General features: G+C 55.8%; 7 protein-coding genes across 7 annotated transcripts; 1 reads left to right on the top strand and 6 right to left on the bottom strand.

Annotated features, from left to right (window-relative positions):
• Positions 1 to 1441: 1441 nt before the first annotated feature.
• Positions 1442 to 2909, bottom strand: K452DRAFT_233382 (uncharacterized protein; the record flags this gene model as incomplete). The annotated part of the gene is made up of 3 exons (XM_033537301.1): positions 1442 to 1857; positions 1923 to 2457; positions 2523 to 2909. 3 exons carry the CDS (start codon positions 2907 to 2909, stop codon positions 1442 to 1444), a joined length of 1338 nt encoding a protein of 445 aa, XP_033394411.1.
• Positions 2910 to 3390: 481 nt separating this feature from the next.
• K452DRAFT_290353 (uncharacterized protein) lies at positions 3391 to 4720 on the bottom strand. The gene has a single exon (XM_033540986.1). It carries the CDS (start codon positions 4232 to 4234, stop codon positions 3632 to 3634), a length of 603 nt encoding a protein of 200 aa, XP_033394410.1. The 5' UTR covers positions 4235 to 4720; the 3' UTR covers positions 3391 to 3631.
• K452DRAFT_83209 (uncharacterized protein) lies at positions 4685 to 5266 on the bottom strand. Its single transcript, XM_033547200.1, has one exon. The coding sequence runs from the start codon at positions 5085 to 5087 to the stop codon at positions 4731 to 4733; it is 357 nt and encodes a 118-aa protein (XP_033394409.1). The 5' UTR covers positions 5088 to 5266; the 3' UTR covers positions 4685 to 4730.
• Positions 5267 to 6010, bottom strand: K452DRAFT_83208 (uncharacterized protein). Its single transcript, XM_033547199.1, has one exon. The coding sequence runs from the start codon at positions 5836 to 5838 to the stop codon at positions 5446 to 5448; it is 393 nt and encodes a 130-aa protein (XP_033394408.1). The 5' UTR covers positions 5839 to 6010; the 3' UTR covers positions 5267 to 5445.
• Positions 6011 to 6475: 465 nt separating this feature from the next.
• K452DRAFT_300787 (glycoside hydrolase family 16 protein) lies at positions 6476 to 7759 on the bottom strand (the record flags this gene model as incomplete). The annotated part of the gene is made up of 3 exons (XM_033542368.1): positions 6476 to 7156; positions 7209 to 7624; positions 7696 to 7759. 3 exons carry the CDS (start codon positions 7757 to 7759, stop codon positions 6476 to 6478), a joined length of 1161 nt encoding a protein of 386 aa, XP_033394407.1.
• A 1117-nt stretch (positions 7760 to 8876) lies between these two features.
• K452DRAFT_255463 (uncharacterized protein) lies at positions 8877 to 12965 on the bottom strand. Its single transcript, XM_033538357.1, has 3 exons — positions 11867 to 12965; positions 9535 to 11811; positions 8877 to 9485 (listed from the first exon to the last, which is right to left on the bottom strand). The coding sequence occupies exons 1-3, from the start codon at positions 12521 to 12523 to the stop codon at positions 8949 to 8951; spliced, it is 3471 nt and encodes a 1156-aa protein (XP_033394406.1). The 5' UTR covers positions 12524 to 12965; the 3' UTR covers positions 8877 to 8948.
• A 254-nt stretch (positions 12966 to 13219) lies between these two features.
• K452DRAFT_360936 (uncharacterized protein) lies at positions 13220 to 13588 on the top strand (the record flags this gene model as incomplete). The annotated part of the gene is made up of 1 exon (XM_033546384.1): positions 13220 to 13588. The coding sequence occupies one exon, from the start codon at positions 13220 to 13222 to the stop codon at positions 13586 to 13588; it is 369 nt and encodes a 122-aa protein (XP_033394405.1).
• Between the last annotated feature and the right edge of the window lie 2075 nt (positions 13589 to 15663).

Below are 15663 nucleotides of genomic sequence, written 5' to 3'. Positions count from 1 at the left end.
CAATAGAGAGGGAGGAGGAGGTCGTGGCGCGGAACGGCCGCTAGAGCAGATGACACGGAGGTCGGACAACAGAGTCAGTGGTGGTGGGTAGAAAGGATCGAACGCATGTTGGATAGTCGTGATGTTTTGTAAGGCCATAAGAACGAAGTTGCACGACGAAGCGACACGGAAGTGCTTTTGTAAATACAGAGAGACATATCTATGCCCGGTTCAAGACTTTTGGTATACAACAAGGACTCGAAGACATGTAATGACTACCTAGTTCTGCAGCATTATCAGCATCATTCTATTCTTATAGAGACACCACTTGTACATGAAAAGCTTCCTTGGCAGCTGTTCTGAGATGTGCCAATCTTTTCACACGTTCAAAGGCAGTCCTGATTGTGTTGTTGTTCACTGTCTTCGTCGCACATGAGTTATCAGGCGGAGCGCTAATAAAAGGACGGACAAGCTCAAGACAGACTGACAGATTGACTGGCCGTGACCAGCAGTATTAGGCAGACAGTGAGCCCCAAGTCCCGATGAGCATAAGCATAGACCGCGCAAGACAAGGCAAGAGAAGAGAGTCTAACCAAGCCATACAAAGCAACACCAAATAGTATTAATCCGAACTCGTAGCAAATAGGCACAAGCACAGGCACAGCCCAAGTCCAGAAACACGGAAAAAGAAACAAGAAACAAAAAGCGACAGACAGGCGTATATACACCATTTGCGTGCATATATATACGTGAACTCCATTCCGCCAGGCTCAAGTTTCCAAACTCAAGGAAGGGACAACAACCCAGGCAAGAGAGCCGAAAAGAAGAAGAAGAAGAAAACAAAGCCAAGGGCCGTGGCGCCGCCCCTATCATTACAGCCGTCCTCGTATAGCAAAACAGGTCCAAATCCCTAGCGACTTACCTAGTCCCAAGTTCCACGTCGTCTCAAACCAGAAACAGAAAAGGCCAAAGCAAAGCCAGACAAGATCCCAAGCCAGAGCCAACAGCCAGCCAAACAACGAGCAAAAAAGGACCCAGCTTCAAAATCGGCTTCAACAACATTAACGCCACTGTCATTATTAACGTCCGACCCAGAGGCTCAGGGGGGGTATAAGGTGTAGTAGTAGTCCGGCGCGCTCATAAGACGCCTCCCCCTATTCATCATCCCAACAAGCAATAAAAAAGATCCAGGGTCGCGTGTCAATGAGTCGTCTCCGTCCTCGTTGCCGTCTTCGTCTTCTTCCATCTTTGGTTTTTCTTTTCCCCGTGCCCATGCCAACCTCACACCTAACCACCACGCCGTGCCATGCAATCAGTCAATGCCCTTTCTCTCCGGTTTTCAAATATCGAGCAGGTGGCCAGGAATATATCCAGCCAGTACCGGTCCAGCGAAACGAACGAATACAACGAACAAGCAACCAATCAATCAATCAATCAAAACATTAATGTGATTCTCGTCCAATCATGCAACAACGCCCTTTCCGACAACCCAGTCGTCCGCATCGCCTTCCAGCCAATCCGTGACCCTCGCCTCTGGCTTGTGAATCCGCACGCACCAGAGGAAGTAATCCTCGAGGGGAAGCAGGTTGAGCAGCACAGCGTTGCCCGTCCACGCGAGACCGCACACGCATGCGCCTGCTACCGCGTCCAGCACGAAGTGGTTCGCAGTTGCGATGATTGCAATCAGGATTGTCAGCGGGTAAGCAACGCCCGCAACCAAGCACAACATGCGACGCGCCGATGGCAGCCGGATCGTACGCAGCATAGGAATCGGCGTGTGAAGCGTCTTGCTGCGGCGCTGGTGCGGAGGAAGTGGGATCGTCAGGATTGTGAGGCCGATGAGGAGGGAGTAACCGAAGTGGAGGGAGGGCATGGCGGCTGGAAGAAAAAGACGTGTTAGAGTCTGATGATCTCAGTGGAGAGAATTCATAGGAAGAGCTTACCGTATTGGTTGCAGAACTTGTTCTGGGTCCAGACACTGCTCTCGCCGCCGGCGCCGTGGACCGTGTCGACGAAGCCGTAGCTGCGGGCCTCGTCCCCTTCCTCGCCCTTGACAGTCTTGTCGCTCAGCAGGCGAGGCGGCATGCACGGCCACAGGGTGAAGACGACAAAGGCGATCAAGTTGCACACGGCCATGGTGCGGCGACGGGCCTCGTAGAGGCGGGGACCAGCGGGGCTTCCCTCGACGGAGCCAATCTTCTTGCCGGTCTGGCGCTCGTCGACGCGGTTGCGGGTGGTGGTGAAGTAGTATAGCCAGACGAGGAACAGGATGGTGCCGGGGATGTGGATGAACGAGTAGATGCGGTTGATCCAATGCATGAGGAAAGGATGCTGCAGAAAGTAGCGCTGGATATCAAGCTCGAAGAAGAGGTGCAGGCGCTGCTCGAGGTGGATGAGCTGCAGGGCATGGCGGCGGGCGACGTCGACCGTATCGGCGACCATGGTGACGGCCGTGAAGGCGCGGCCGAGCTGGTAGACCTGGGGGAAAGTTAGCGTCTTCGGAACCCTGCGTGGGGAGAGTGCGGAGGCGGAGCGGGACGTACCCAGTAGATCAGCGCCCAGTACCACGCCTCGACCAAAAAGGGAAACTTTTGCAGCAGCCGGCTCAGCAGGCGGTCCTTGAAGACGCGCGAGTTGGGCGATGTCACGGCGCCTGAGTAGCCAAAGAAGCGTATCTCACGCCTCCTCCATGTCGGCTCCTGCGACGCCAGGAGCGACGGCGACACGGCGCGCCGAGGCAGCAGGTCGTCGACCTCCGCCGTCGGACTCTCCATGGCCGACTCGAGGCTGTCTGGCGAGCCGCTGCGGCGGTGCTCGGACCTGACGTGGCGCGGCGCAAACATGTTGTAGCTGCAGTTGCGGTTGACCCAGGTGCCGCCAAAGAGCAGCGTCACCACGACGAGCGGTTCTATCAAGCCGCCTACGCCCATGGTTGCGACTGGTTCAGGCGGGCGGGTTGTCGAGGAGGACGGGAGACGGGCGACGGGAGAAGCGGTGGGAATAACAATAGTAGGCGGGTTGCAGCGGATAGTATTATCGAAGGCGAACGGCGAGTAAGTATAGCAAGGTCAGCAGGAACAAAGGACAAAGCAAGAAAGTAGGCAGGAGTGGGCGGCCTTCTTGTGGGTGGTTAAGCGCCAAGGCTAAAGGGCAGCAACGACTGGCAAAGCTAAAAGCCGAGATTTCCGGCACAAAGAGGCCATGCGCTGAGGTGAGATGCGTCATGCTGACAGCTCGCCGTGTGCAGAGTGTGCCCGTCTCTGGCCGGAAGTGTCGGCTGCTGCTCTCGCGCGAGCTCCTCCCCGACCGCCAAGACCCCGCTCACGATCCACCGAGACCCTTCGGATCTTCTTTCTGTCCGCCTCCGGTAGATTTTCCTTTCGTACTCGTACCATGCGGGGATCAACCAGTCAGACATCGGCACCGTCGGCTACATTCAACCTCCGAGTGCCGTGACCTGTCAGGAACAGCCCTTCCCGGTCCCACATCACCTGCGTGCATAATGTCGTTACCTACCATCTTACGTGCTTAACTACCTGTGCCTGAAAAGCTCGACTTGTGTCTGTGCGACAAACAAGACTGAAAAACCACAAAAACAAAAGACTGAACAGTCCCGATCACTCCCGACAACCTACTGCTGTAACCCACCTAATCACTGCATCGCCGCGCCAACAATCCCCACCGCAACCACAGCCCCTCTCCACCCCACACGCGCACCCATTGCCACCGCAGCCGCCTGCTCACCGTCGCCTCGCATCGTTACTGTCAGACTTCCGAGCCCGATGCGCCCACTGCCTGGCGGTGGGCCCTGATCCGGCACCGCCGCGAAGCTTTGCGTGAAGGTGCTCTGGACCCACATCGTGGCACCGTCAGCCAGAGTCACGGGAACCCAAAGCGTCGACAGCGAGAGCGAGAACGTGGGGTTGATGGTGCTGACTGTGGTGCTCATGGTGAGAGTGGCAGGATTGGCTGGCTCGGGAGCTGCGGCTGGAGCTGCGGCTGAAGCTTGGGCGGCAGCTTGTGCGGGGAATGCATCCGCCAGCACGGGCATAGGTGCAGGCATTACGACAGCGGCATTGGCTTCGCCTGCCAGTGAAGATGAGGTGGAGGTCGGTACCGTAGTCGTGAGGAGCAGGGAGGAAGTTGCATCAATGGCTGGAGTCACTAAGGTGAGTGTTGTGGAGACAGTGACAGTGCTGGAAACAAGATTAGCAGAGACGTCAGCACAAAAAGTAATGCCATAATAGGCGTTCATTTGCGCAAGGCGTAAGCTCACGCGACAGGGTCCGTCGCCATAGCCACAAAAGATGAGGGCGTGACCACAGCTGGCAGGACGGTCGTGGAGGTTGAGCCGGGGGCTTCTACTGCCGGAAAGACATCGCTTTGGAGCTCGAGGGCGACGAGCCGAGCAAACAAGAGAAGAGCAATGGCCTGGACGGCCATGGTGATGTTTGGTGGCTGGCAGGTTTGAGCCAGCGGGAGCGTTACTTGAATGGGACTTTGTAGGCCAAACGTCCTGACGAGGGCTTGTGCTGGGCAACCATCAAAGGTTCTTGAGGTACCTGTCTTTGCCTCGAAGTCCAAGAGCGGTCGATTTGAGGGATGGCCAATCATCAGGAAAGTACCAGCATCGATCGGGAAGGAGTACCTGGGAAACTAGGTAGGTAACTTTTGGTGAGGAAGGAGAGAGAGAAAAAGAAAGAGAGAGTCAGAGAGGAGGAGCAACAGTACCTGCCGACCTCGATGGCTACCTACCTACCTAGGTACCTACATACTTGGCTTTGCACCCGTGACCGTGACCCAGATCGACGCGGCAGCCACGGCCACAGCAGCCGCAGCCGCAGCCGCAGCCGCAGACGCGCAGACGCAGACGCAGACGCAGACGCAGAAACACCAATCTGGTGTAACGGGCGCGAGCAGCAGGCAACAACAACAGCGAAGCCCAACAACCAACAACGCATCTCGCACCGCATCATGCATTGCACATCTCTCTTAGTCCCGGGATAAAGCTCGTCCGCCCCCCGGCAGACTCCCGCTTCCGGGCCAATGAGCCATGATCGGGCAGCGGGCCGGGCAGTGGCCCCCGCGCGTTGCTGGCATTTTAGCATCAATTAGCATCAAGCACGGACCGATCGCAGATACGGCGATGGTGTGCATGAGACTGGCTGGCTGCAAAGTTGAAAGGGGTTAGTTGGTTGGAGGAGAGAGAGGACGAGAGCGTCAGGGTCCAGCTAGGTACACTACTGCAGGGGCGAAAATCTCACTCACCCCGACGACGACGACGGCTTCACTTGTTGTTGACAACGACTGCTACGATAATATCAACAATAATTATAGACAGACAGCACACACACACGACGGCGGCGCCGCCGTCCGCCACCGCCACCAACCGTGAGGCCAGCACCACCAGCACCACCAGCACCACCACCGCCGCACCATCACGCTGCCGAGCGAGCCCTACGCGCCTCATTCTCGTGCTCCTCCCACCGCCCCCTCACCGCCCAGCGCTCGCGCCAAACCCACGGCCCGCGCAGCAACCTCGCACCCCTGCATCTGCAATCTCGCTTCCTCGGTAAAAAAGATAGGAAGAAGAAGGCAGAAGGAAAAAAACGGCGCGGCACACCGCCTGTGGCCTCTGCTCCCTGGGCAGGCAGGCGTGGCAAGGCTGGGCGCGGGCGGCGTGCGGGAGGATGTGTTTCCCTGCTCCGTCGTCAGACAAGGCTGCTGCGCCGCAAACTGTCGTGTGTGTGCTGGCGTGCGCGGTGTGTTTGTGTGCGAGCAAAGTGTTAGAAGTAAAGCAGCCGGCCAGACCAGCGCTCGCCGCACGCCGCCCGTTTTGTGTGTCTTGTGTCTGGTCATATGTATGCGCCTCTACTCTGCTGTCTCTGATCTCTCATGTTGTACGCGCCCGCCTGAATCTTGTCTTGAAAAAGTCTCGCCTGCTACCCCGCAAGCTTGGTTCTGCGCCGCCGGGGAAGTAGGAAAAGCACAAGGCATGCTGCAGGACAGGACAGGCCAGGGCTGACCCGGCTTGTGATGTCAAAACGATCACCCATCTAGATCCGTGTAACGCGGGGGGTCATTAAAAACTATTGTTTTCTATACTGTAGGTTGCGATGTGGCCAACGCAATGCAAGCCAAAAGAAATCGTTGCCTGCCGTTGAGAAGAAGAATATGTAAAAAGAAACCAAACATGCATGCATACAAGCATGGCTGCTATACCAACCCATTGGGGTACGCGCGCGCTCCCTCCTCCCCTTGAGGCAGGCTGGCGATCAACGACGCCAGTTACAAAAAAATTTGGTAATCAATCAAAGACAAGAATCAGAAAAAAACAAACATCACGCGTGATCGCTGTGCCTCCTAACGCCTCTTACGGTCTTCCATACGTCGTCATAGTGCGCCGCGCTGGCGGCGGCGGCAAATCTGTGCTCGAACTCCCCCGCACAGCGACGGGCGCTAGAACGGAGAGAGAGGATGAAGATTGAGGCTTCGTTTATACAAGTCCAATGAGCGCCATTACGGACGCAAAGGCCACACTCACAGCCACAACGCCCATCGGCGAGTGCAAGGAGCCCGCGCTGCTGTCATCCCGCCAGTCGCTGTACACCGTCTGGTTCGATGTCTCCTCCGGGTCCTCAGAGAAGAAGAACGTGTGCGCCGTGTTGTTGCCGTCAGAGCCCGATGGGTCGGGCGACGTGAGTTGCGCAGGAATCTCGCAGATGCTGCTCTCATTCGCTCTGATTGTGTCGTTGCAACGGAGCTGGTAGTCCTTCTGGCGGTCCGTGTCGGATGAGTTGAAGTAGGCCTTGACGTATGAGACCGTGAGCAGCGCGTCTTCCTTAGGCGGACCGGCCGACCAGCCGTGGTCGCCGTTGCTCCAGTGGTTAAGCGTGAGGTGGCCGGGGCTGTTGGGCAGGTCGACGGTCATGTCCTTCATCCATTGGCCATCGGCGTAGAAGGAAACACGGTCCTCAATCCAGTCAAAGCGGTACTCATGGAAGGCCTCATCCGGCTTGAAGGGAAGCGGATAGATGTCGTAGGTTTGGGTGTTGGCGGCATCATAGCCATTGGCAGCTGATTGGGGTGATTGAAGGACGAGATTCACCGGGTTAGCAGTAGCGTTGAGCTGCTTCGAGAGGAATTCCATGTCGATCTCCTGGGTGTCATTTCTAAACTGTTAAAGAGTCAGACTCATCCTCGGCTTGAATGAAGGTCAATTGCCTTACCCAGAAAAAAGCGCCACAGGTACCAGGCACGGCCGTCAGCTTCATGGCGACACGGAAACTACCGTATAGCATATCCGTTCGGTCTGCAACGATCTCGCCCATGCCGACCATGTCCTCAACAATCTCCGAACGCGCCCAGAGTTGCATTCCCGGGTCTCCTCCGTGGATGCCTTCGCCGGACCAGTCCCAGGAGTTTTTCAATGGGTTGGCAATGACATTGGCCAAGGACGCCATCTTTCCGTAAGGTCCTCGGGCGGATTTGGAAGTGACATTGTATTCCTGAGGACTCCATCCTATGCTTTCCGAGTTGAGGGTGTCGGCATGCATGAAGTCGGTTTCCAGCAAGTCGGTCCAGACCTCGTGCGAGGCATCGGTGGTCTTGTTCAATGAGTAGCCACACTCACACTTTGCAGAGGCTGTGATACGTTGCGTTAGGCAGTCGGACCCCAAAGGCGGAATTCTCCGCGTGATGGTACCGGAGGCTTACCGGTATTAGGAAGCTGGCTTATCACGCTCAAAAGAGCGGCGGCGGAGGCGAAAAGGCGTGTCATGATGGGATAGGAGAAGGAAGGAAGGACACCAGGGCAGAGCAGGACCAAGAAGGAGGGAAAAAAAGCAAACAAGGCGGGGTATTATCTTGGGGGTCGCGGTGCTCAAAGCAGCGGGCAAGCGAGTGTGATAGGGCCAGGATCACGAGGCCGAAAGGTGAAAGGAGAGAGGACCTAGTTAAGAAGGCTCGAGCCGGTGAGAGAGCGAAAGTGCGGCCGATAGTCAGGTGTCGTATTGCCCCGTAAAAGCAACGACCTCCAGTTGCGCACGGAGGGTGCGCCAACGGCGATGCGTGACGTCGGGCGAAGAGAGCGTGGAGGGCGAAAGTGGGAAGAATCTACAGGAAAACCGCCGTGGTCATGGCGACGCGCACACGCCGGTCGCCGAGTCCGCGAGCGGGGAAAGAGCAGTCTCTGGTGATCGGGCTGCGGTGCAGCATAAGAGAAAGTCCTGGGGAAGATGGAAACTGGAGATTGAGTCGCACGGCATACGGTTACATGTACCGTAAATCCTTACCCACCTGACGGCACCGACCGCTGCCTGATTGGCCGCCGCCAGCAAGGCACGCTCGGCCCCAAAATTGCACGCGACCCACGCCCGCGCAGGGTTCCTGGAGATGAACGGTCCTGATATTGCCGCTTTCGGCCCTCGTCGCCGCCCAATCCTACGCGAATCACACGAGCCGACCGGAGCCGGGATCTACTGGTCTGCAATTTCGTATTATCACCGGGCGCTGAAGAGAGGGAAGAAAAAAATAATAATAATAAAAAAAAAAAAAAAAAAAGGCTCAACCAAAATAGAATGTGGCGTTCCCAAATTTTCCCACTTGTGCCTTCCTCCTCCTCCTCCTCCTCCTCCTCCTCCTCCTACTCCTCTTCTTCGAAAATGAAAGAGAAAGAGAAAGAGAGAGAGAAATAAACATAATAATAATGCAAAAATCCATACATGCCGTTCGTTCAGGCGGATTCGGATCGTCTCTCTCAAGGATGATGGCCAAGCGCGCGAAAAAACTCCCCACTAGACAACTGCTCCGACTCCTTGAAACGCCCGCGCAAACACCCCCGGAAAATCCGTCTTTTCCTTCAACGTTCGGCACGTCGGGACGAACACGTGTCGGCGGCCAGCTACAAAAATGCTTCAAGGGGTATCATCATAGGAATCCTGACTCAGATAGAAGTCTGCATCTTCAAGTTAGCGTGCCCTTCTGCCCACGTAGGTGCTTCTTCGGGGCTCTACAAACCTCGCTATCTTCTCGTCTTCACGCTCCCGAGGCTCCACCGCCAAACTCATGTCGTACATCTCGTGTACGTCGCCTGCCGACTGCATGTTTGTCAAGATGTAATCCTGCAGCTCCGGCACCGGCTGCAGTGGGTATGGCACGTTCTGGTACTGCTGGATGTCTCGAATGACCTCGGCCGTCTTGGCGCGCTTGGCGAAGTTGATAAGGTTGGTCTTTTTGATCAAGCCAGGGATACCGTCCTCGATGAAGGTCAAATCGGTCAGGTAGACACCGAAGAAAGGAATGCAGGGAGGGTTGGCCTTGTGCAACGTGTCTCTGTACTCGGCAAAATTCTTCGTGCTGCCCATGAGTCTCCGCATGTTCTCCAGAGTGCCCATGGTACGAGCATTGACTGCAGTCCATGTCCTGTTCAGACGGTGGATAGGAGCTGTACCCAATGCAGAGATGATGGAGGTGAGGGTCGAAAAGTTGTTCATTTGACGGCATTTCTGTGCATGTCAGTAAGCGTTTCTTTTAGACGGGCGGGCTGCAACTCACGTCGGCGACGGTGACAAAGTGTTTGATTACCACCACTCTCCTCTTCACATCTTGCTGTGTAAGAATCATCTGTGCAACCCAATTTGTGAGCTGGTTGGAATGCAAGATCAGCGCCTTGACATTGGAAGCTGGGTCAGGCTCGCCCGGTTCCAGCTTCTTTTGCCACGTCTTGTTCAAGCACTCGGTCGGCCTGATCTTGCCATAGAGCCTCGACTCGATGATGGTCAGCTGCCGAGCAAACTCAGTGGCATCAATGTCAAGGAACTTCAGCTTCTTCATGTGCTTGGGCAGAATTGGCTGAGGCGTCTGTGTGTTAAGCGTCAACACCAGGCGCTTCGTTGGCGCGTCTTGACCGCGGGCACGCTGCTCAACAGCAGTCATGAGAGGACCAGCTCCAGGTGTACTGGTGGTGGCAACATGATCCTTGGCGAAAGAATACACTCTCTGGATAAGAGCCTGAGCATCTTCGTCATTACCCTCCATCCAATAGTTATCGAACCAACTTTTAAGAATATTGACGACACGGAATCGAATGGGCTTCTGCTTCTTGTCTACCCAGAGCTTATAGTCATCCCTCGACAGACCCGCGGGCGGCTGGATGCTCCACCTCTTTACGAGCATCTCGAACAACTCATCAGCAGAAGTGAATGAGCGGAATGTGAGTAAGAAAGTATTGTTGAAAGGCGAGTCGAGACGGTCGTGACGGGTAAGCTGTTCGACCAAGCCGGCCAGTGTGCCTCCCTTGAGCTGCGGTGGATTGGGTTTGAAGTCGTACGATATTTCGCCTTCGTGGTCCAACTGGAGGAATTCTGGTATCTCCTCTGCAATGACCTGCGGCAAAACAGGCGCGGGGACTTCTCCGAAGAATTTCTTGAGCTTGGAGTTGTCTCCGCCTCTGGGAAGTTCCGGCATGTCGGGATCCTTTGTCGAGCTGGGACCATATGATGCTGATTGGGGCATAGATCCGAGCAGAGGCCTCGACCATTGTTGCGAACCAGATCTCTGGTACTGGTTATAAAGGTCGCCTTCGGTGAATCGCTTGCTGTCCAGCGTAGAGCCAGAACCGACCTCCACAGGCATAATGTCTGATAGCAACTGCAGGGCAAAGTACAGCTTTGATGTGTTTGACTCGAGATCTTTAGCGACAATTTGCACAGTCGTGATGCGATCCTCCAGAGCGTCTCCGCGGTTGGCGGCCCATTCATCACCAAGAGGTGCGGCTACAGTCTGACAGGCTATGACTAGCTCGGAGAGGAGGTCATAGACCTTTTGCTTGGCCACACTCAGATCGGCAATTTGAGGGTTCTGAAAAGTCGATCCCAAAGGCGCCAGGTTGATAGACTCGACAGTAGACATCCAGGGGCGGTAGATCTCAATCACCTTTACACCTGCTTTGCAGACGCGCTCTCCTAACAACTGATGGACCACTGGAGTGACCATCTTCTCTTGAAGTATCAAGCGCTCCTCCAATTTTCTGATGCTTGCGACAATGAGCTTTTTCAGATCTTCCAACCGTTCGATAAGCTTGTCGTCTAGTCGGGTACTCGGTTCATCGTAATCGTCCTGATCGAAAAACATGGGGTCCGTCGGATCCCGGGTGCTAAGACCGTTGTTCTGCCAGCTACCGCCCGAGTAGCTACCGACCACGAAGCCTGGGATAAGACGGGGAATGTCCTCGCCGCGCTGCTGGCGCGCAACTTCAACAAACCCATATACACCATTCAGTACTCCGTCTGCCTCTTTCAAACACTTGGTATACGAGTCGGGTGGGGGCCAGTCGGCTGCTGCAATATGCGAGGAGAGGACCAATTTGGAGAATCTGGACATTGTTTCACGGAAGTGAGGATAAAGCGCCTTGTTTGTTGAGATGATGGAGGGGTTGCCGGAATGGTTGTCTGTAGTGCCAGAACCAGCAGCAAGCAGCAAGCGCAAGTGGTCCGAAATGTCTTCCGCGCGCTTGACAAATTCTGAACGATCGCTGTTGTTGATGGCTTGACGGTACCGTTCAACGGACCGGCGCATGTCCTCCACCATCCTGTTCCATGTGAGAGGTACTGCATGAGCGTCATCGAAGAACTGCCGGGACATGGAGGTCATCGAATTGCTGAGCGGGTTGTTGGGGAATGAAGTCATGCTATTGCCGAATGACTGCATTCCTGCCATGTTGTAGGTGGGATTGAGGTGCTCGTGGAGGTCAGATCGCGAACGTGTCAACGGTGAGCTGATTGAGTCCATCGACGTTGCGGGAGAAACACCATTGGACAGCCTTCGTCTTGGCTATTATAGCATTAGCAAGCCCCATTCTACCCTCCAGCGCAAGTATGCTACCTACCAAAGAACCATGAGATGCTGACATTCCAGACGGGCCTTCGGCGTCCGAGGCCGAGTTCTCGTCGTCTGTGTCGTTGTACATATTCCAGCCTCCTGCCATGAGCTCCGCCGGCGGCCGAGTCGACTCGGGCATGAAGATGTTGGTACGGTCCCGCGGTCCGTTCTCTGACATGGACCCCGGCGTCTCCAAGGGCAATTCCATGGTGCTCACGCCGGTCAGCGTGTTGAAATAAAAGAGTCTTCCGTCCGGTGTCGCTTGGGGGATCCAGAAAGCCGCCTCCTCCTGATCTTCCTTGTCCATGCCGCCATGAGACAGCCCCGAGAACCCACCATCGTCGTCGGTATCAGAAGCTTCAGAGAAGCTCCCGAGATCTCCTCCTTGCGAACCATCCACAGTGCCGCCATCTCCTTCGTCCGCACTGCTTTCTTCTCCTCCGGCGTCGGATGGTCGCTGCACAACGGCGCAGTAGTTGCTGGGGAACCAGCCGCGCACTCCGTTTATCACGCCATCCCACCAGCCGCTCTCAAGCTGCGTAATGACTTGTATTATGTCGCCCTGTCGGAAGCTCAAGCTTGTCCGGTCGTCTGCGTCGTAGTCGTACAGCGCCCTCACGTACATGCCGCCCGGGGGTGCCAGGGTCCCTGAGTATCCGTTCATTGTGATGCCAAAGCGCCGCGCTGGCAATCTTGGAGAGCGCCTGCTTCCTCCGTCTTTGAGTCCCTGAAGCCCCCCCCTCTTTCGACTTGGGATGCGGACAGTCGGACCGAGATGAAGTTCCGCGGCGGGCGAGGTCCCTGAGAGCGCTCGGCGATGTTGGACCTTGGCCCCTGAAGCGTCAACGGCGTCTTTGGCGCGGTCGTGTGTGCGTGTTTATGAGTGCGGCCGGGTCAAGCGAAACTGCAGCACCACCGGGGGCGTCAAGAGCATGGGCTCGCGGGATTGGGCGACGGGCTGCACCACATGAGCGAGCGCAGCCAAGGGTTGCGAAGGTGCAACGGGCACGAGAGGCGGTTAGGCGCGGCAAGGGTGTATTAAGAATGGGTGAGCCAGAGTTGCTGAATGGAGCGTCTAGCCGCCAAAGAGATCGGAGAGCGTTGAGGGTCCGACCTGAGGAGACGGGATGCACGTGATTCGACAAGATCAACCACGAGAGGAAAAACCACTCATCAGCTGCCGACGGCAGTCCACTCTGTTATGAAGGCCGTCCCGCTCGTCGGCGGGCGGTATTACTATACTATTAGTCTATTACCAACGTTGCATAACTCCTGATGCTTCGGATTCTCCCGAAGCGTCCTTCTAGTGCCACCTTTCCGCTGAGAACAAAGCGTCGCGGCGAATCATGTCACAGCTGTAATGAACATTTCAAATAACGCCTCCGAGTCAGCGCCAGGAGGGGGCCACACCCAGGCGCCTCAGCTTAAACTTCGCCGCCGCTTCTGGGGAGACTGCTGGGCCAAGGCTGTTTCCGCACCACCACTCTCACTTGCGGCGCTGCGCCCGCTCTCCCTCAGCATGACCTCGTGGTCTATGCTAACTGCTATCGTGATTGATCAGCGCCGACCTAGTCCAGCACGTGGACTTAGCGTTGCGGAGAACCCTTGGGCATGGGGATCTCAACAGGCCCTTGCTCTCATGCATTCCTTGTCTGTCGGAGGGCTGATTTGTCATGGGCTTGTGTGGAGAGCCGTGTTGCCTTCTTTCTTTGTTTACATGTCTGGATGAATGAAGCTGTGCTCCGAATCCGGTTGTGGATTGCATTGGATGCGTTCGCTTGCTCTTACCGGCGCTACCAAGAACAAAGTCTTAGATCCATACTCTAGGTTTGTGCTGCTATCGGCGCTACAGCCCTGCGGAACGGCAATGCACCTACTCATGCGCCCATGCAGCCTTATTAGGTTAGCCCGCTAACGATGTCGCACCCTAAGCCACTAGACTGGTTCGACGGCTTAACTGCCATCTTCCACTGAATCGGCCTTTGTTAGTGCTGGTAGCTACTCGTGGCTACAGAAGACTTTGGTTATATTGCGGTCCGTTCAAGGGCGTATTTGATCCAGAGATGGCAGTAGACGAAGCCTCAGGTCGGCCATAGACACCACTCCCAAGGCTGGCTGCCGTGAAGACAATGTGATCGTTAAACTTGGCCTGTCCCTGAGGATCACAGGAGCTTGCCAATGCCCCAAGTATATGGCGATTTGCAAGCTAATTGTTCGCCAATCGAAACGAAGAATGACTTCTTTTTATAGCATTGAGAGCTATTGGCGATCAGCAACTGACGTTATCGATGCCATTCTGTTGGGCCTACACCCCGGCGCTCCAGTGATCCATAGGTAGTCGGCGAAAGTGGACTTCCATTCAGCTGGACGGTGTTCGCAAGAGAGCATTAGAAAACTGTAATTTGAGACATTTGCACCTGAAAACCTGCCTAATTAAGCTTTGAATTAACCTATGACAGGTGACTGGGTGGGAGTCAATTGTACGTGGTAGGATATCAATCTAAGGCTGATCAATGCCTCTAGAAAACAAAAACTTTGCTCCTCATCTGGACCGCACATGGCAAGCGCCGGCGTTGCATAAACGCCGGGGGAAAAAAATCAATACCTTGGTTGTCGTCCGTACGACATTCGATGCGTAGCAGGGGCGGGACGCCAGGTAGCGAGACGATACGTTTACCCCTCCACTGCGATCAATGACGAAGCATTCCTTTTGAATGGCATTGACGATCCCTCGGGTTTTCCTTGATACTGCTTCCATGGGGTTGGCCTGGGGCCTCTTCTAGACCTTGGGATGACGTCCTTGGAAGGCTGCACATTCTGGATTGGTGGATGAAGCGAGCAGAGAGGGGCTTGGTTAGTGCAAGGTTGTGCACCTGGAGGGTCTTGCGTTGTATCAGACAAGAGGGGCACCTCGACAAAGTAAAGTCGATACGACTAGCGAGTATGATGCGTGAGGCGTATATTGTCGCGTGGAAGCGGAACGGAAGGCCATGCGTGGAAAGAGGCCTCAAACGGCTGGAGGATTAAGCCCAAGGATGCGGTTCCGGAACCACGACATGGCTGATCAATCGACGGCGAAAAGTGGGCGCAGGAAAAAGGGGTTAATGTGTCGCGAAGCTCATTTGATGAAAGGCTAGAACTTATGCCGGGTATGACGGAAATGACGGCTACTGGCTTTACCGGTTTGATGAGGTTTGTTTTTTCCACGACGGCTTCCAAGAGGACGGGAGGGGTTCTAGCGCGGGGTGTGTGCTCTTGCAGATATAAGATAACGGGAGCCGGAGGGGTTGATCGACGTCTGCTATGAAATTGAGGACGAAAAAGGAGAGGCTGGGCGTGTCAAGCCACTCGATGGGTGACGAAGCGTGGACGGCCAACGATCAGCCACGCGGACGGGCAGGGACGGGCAGGGTGATCTCCTTGCGACGCGGCGGCAATTTCAAAATTGGCCTTGGGTCGCGGGGAAGGAGATCCTGTAGGCGGGCTAGGCGGCGCTTGTACACGGGGAGTCAGGAACAAGAAGACTGCGGTGCAGATCGCGCGGTCAGAAGCGATGCGACGAAACACGGTGCCACCAAGAGCCGGGTCAGCTCGCAGCGGGCGGTGTGAGGTGGCTGCATTTGAGGTGGAGGGGAGGGATACCGCCATTTGCAGCAGCGCGGGGAGTGGACGGCGGGAGTGGGCCTCTTAATCCCACGCGTGCACCTCAACGTCAGCCAGCCCGCACCCCGGCCGCGTCGCCTCGTGTTGCCCGTTCATTGCCTGCCCATGGGCGACGAGAATGCAGGTGGGGCGTGGGAAAGT

The sequence above is a fragment of the Aplosporella prunicola genome (genome assembly GCF_010093885.1).
Source record: "Aplosporella prunicola CBS 121167 unplaced genomic scaffold K452scaffold_22, whole genome shotgun sequence".
NCBI lineage: Eukaryota > Fungi > Ascomycota > Dothideomycetes > Botryosphaeriales > Aplosporellaceae > Aplosporella > Aplosporella prunicola.
Note: the sequence above shows the minus strand (reverse complement) of the source record. Positions and strands in the feature narration are given on the sequence as shown.

Excerpts from the sequence above, each read along its gene's own strand:
- K452DRAFT_83209 (XM_033547200.1), bottom strand. The coding sequence starts at position 5,087 with ATGCTAAAATGCCAGCAACGCGCGGGGGCCACTGCCCGGCCCGCTGCC.
- K452DRAFT_83208 (XM_033547199.1), bottom strand. The coding sequence starts at position 5,838 with ATGACCAGACACAAGACACACAAAACGGGCGGCGTGCGGCGAGCGCTG.
- K452DRAFT_255463 (XM_033538357.1), bottom strand. The coding sequence starts at position 12,523 with ATGAACGGATACTCAGGGACCCTGGCACCCCCGGGCGGCATGTACGTG. Across the intron at positions 11,812-11,866 it reads CAGCATCTCATGGTTCTTTG|CCAAGACGAAGGCTGTCCAA; the intron begins GTAGGTAGCATA and ends ATGCTATAATAG. Across the intron at positions 9,486-9,534 it reads ACTTTGTCACCGTCGCCGAC|AAATGCCGTCAAATGAACAA; the intron begins GTGAGTTGCAGC and ends TGACATGCACAG.
- K452DRAFT_290353 (XM_033540986.1), bottom strand. The coding sequence starts at position 4,234 with ATGAACGCCTATTATGGCATTACTTTTTGTGCTGACGTCTCTGCTAAT.